Raw genomic sequence first — 1,687 nt, 5'->3', positions numbered from 1 at the left:
ATGCGCGCCGTGTATATTCTAGCGATGGCGTGTGCCGCCACTTTACAAGCCAGCAGCAGTGCTCTCCCTTCGGCTAAGGACTTGAATTCTCAAGTTGAAAGCTTAGTTCCATCGGATATTACCGACTCGGCTCATGTGGGTGGTGTTCGGCTACTGCGCGTCGAAGACAAAGAAGAGGAGACCGAGGAAGAGAGAGGTTTTGGGGGCGCGCTGGCAGACGGTTTGAAAAAGCCCAACCCCGCTAAGGCTGCTAAGAAGGCTAAGGAAAAAGCTGCGAAAATTAAGCAGGATCTTAAAGAGATAGGAGAACACGCGGCATGGCTGGAGAAAATGAGGGAAACGATCGGAAAGGACTAAGAAGTGGTCATCAAGTCATTTGATACGAGACGATAAATCCCATCTACCGATGTGGCGGTGTAGTGAACGTCATTTTCAATCGGACGGTAATTCAAGGTTAGCACCAAGGTTGAATTCAGGATGCATAGTCTTGCCAAATTGGCGTAACGGCTACGCAATCGTCGCGGAGATAACGGTGAGCGTTAAAAGCACTGACAATGCCAATACCGGTAGACCTTCTAAAACACGCGTACGATTCTAATTTAACTGTTGGATGCTGAGTTACCTAACACTTTGCAGTTTTCTTACTAGTAGTAGTATTATTATTTAAGCTGTAAAGCGTTACTCCTTTAATTTCTAAATTACTACATTAGTATATGCGATCGATGCCAGTTTGCACCTCGCGCTTAGTTTGGCGGCCGGTTAGCTCAACCAAGAACCGGACACTCCGCGAGCCGCAAATGACAAAAGCAGCACAAGCTGAGAAAAAGTGGAAGATACATTACATATCAGCAGCTCCACGCCTCTCAAGCTAGGAGTAGTTGTAATTGACAAGGGCGAACCTTTGTTGCAAGCATCGCGACTGCATCCAGCACTCAAAATGAGGTAAAACACAGTCAAACGGCAACCCTTTAACAGAAGCCATACTTTTTTATTGGTTAAGTGAAGCGTCGAGTTTCTTGATATATCGCTCAATCATCGTATTACGTCAGCAAGGCTCTGTTTTAAGTCGACCGGCTTTTTTTTATCAGCAATCAACTTGTTGATAAGCTCATCCTCCAATTTTCCTCTCTTCGGGTCACGTTTCGTTTCATCTAATATACGTAGCAGCCGTCTGTGTGACGACTGGTGAGAGCACGGCGCAGAGAAACAGCGACGAGGAACGAGTCGCGTGGCGAGGAGCGAAGCGGAGGAGGGCGGCGAGAGTCCAACGAAGGGGACTCGAAGGTAAGGCGTAGGAGGCAGTTGATGTGCCTCGAAGAAGGTAAATTGGAAAGTGAGATTGAAATGGTTAGTTGTTTGTCGGCTACGAGGAAGTGCTTGTTAGCATTCCCTTGGTATCCTATGTAAGTATATGCATTTCACTATACTAGATTCTAAGTAGTCCTTGAGTCGAATCTTGAAGTAGCGTAGCGTAGTAGTGAACCGCGGTTCATTTGAACCGGGTCAGAATCTCCATAGTGAATTCAAATGAAAAAAGAATGACTGTCATTGAAGTTCCATGTTTGGTAATACTCATCCAAACATGGTGATTGCCTTCCGGTCAGGCGTGTGTCTGCCTGGCCGCTCATTGGCCAGCTTAAGAAGACAGTTGGCAGTCAGCAAAGACAAGTAGGAGAAAAATAGAAGA

The 1,687-nt window shown here is 46.4% G+C and overlaps 1 protein-coding gene across 1 annotated transcript; it reads left to right on the top strand.

Moving 5' to 3' along the window:
• PITG_20025 (avr2 family secreted RxLR effector peptide protein, putative) lies at positions 1-357 on the top strand (the record flags this gene model as incomplete). The annotated part of the gene is made up of 1 exon (XM_002895727.1): positions 1-357. One exon carries the CDS (start codon positions 1-3, stop codon positions 355-357), a length of 357 nt encoding a protein of 118 aa, XP_002895773.1.
• Between the last annotated feature and the right edge of the window lie 1,330 nt (positions 358-1,687).

The sequence above is a fragment of the Phytophthora infestans genome, genomic scaffold (assembly GCF_000142945.1).
Source record: "Phytophthora infestans T30-4 supercont1.137 genomic scaffold, whole genome shotgun sequence".
NCBI lineage: Eukaryota > Oomycota > Peronosporomycetes > Peronosporales > Peronosporaceae > Phytophthora > Phytophthora infestans.
This window is presented reverse-complemented; position numbering and strand designations above follow the sequence as displayed.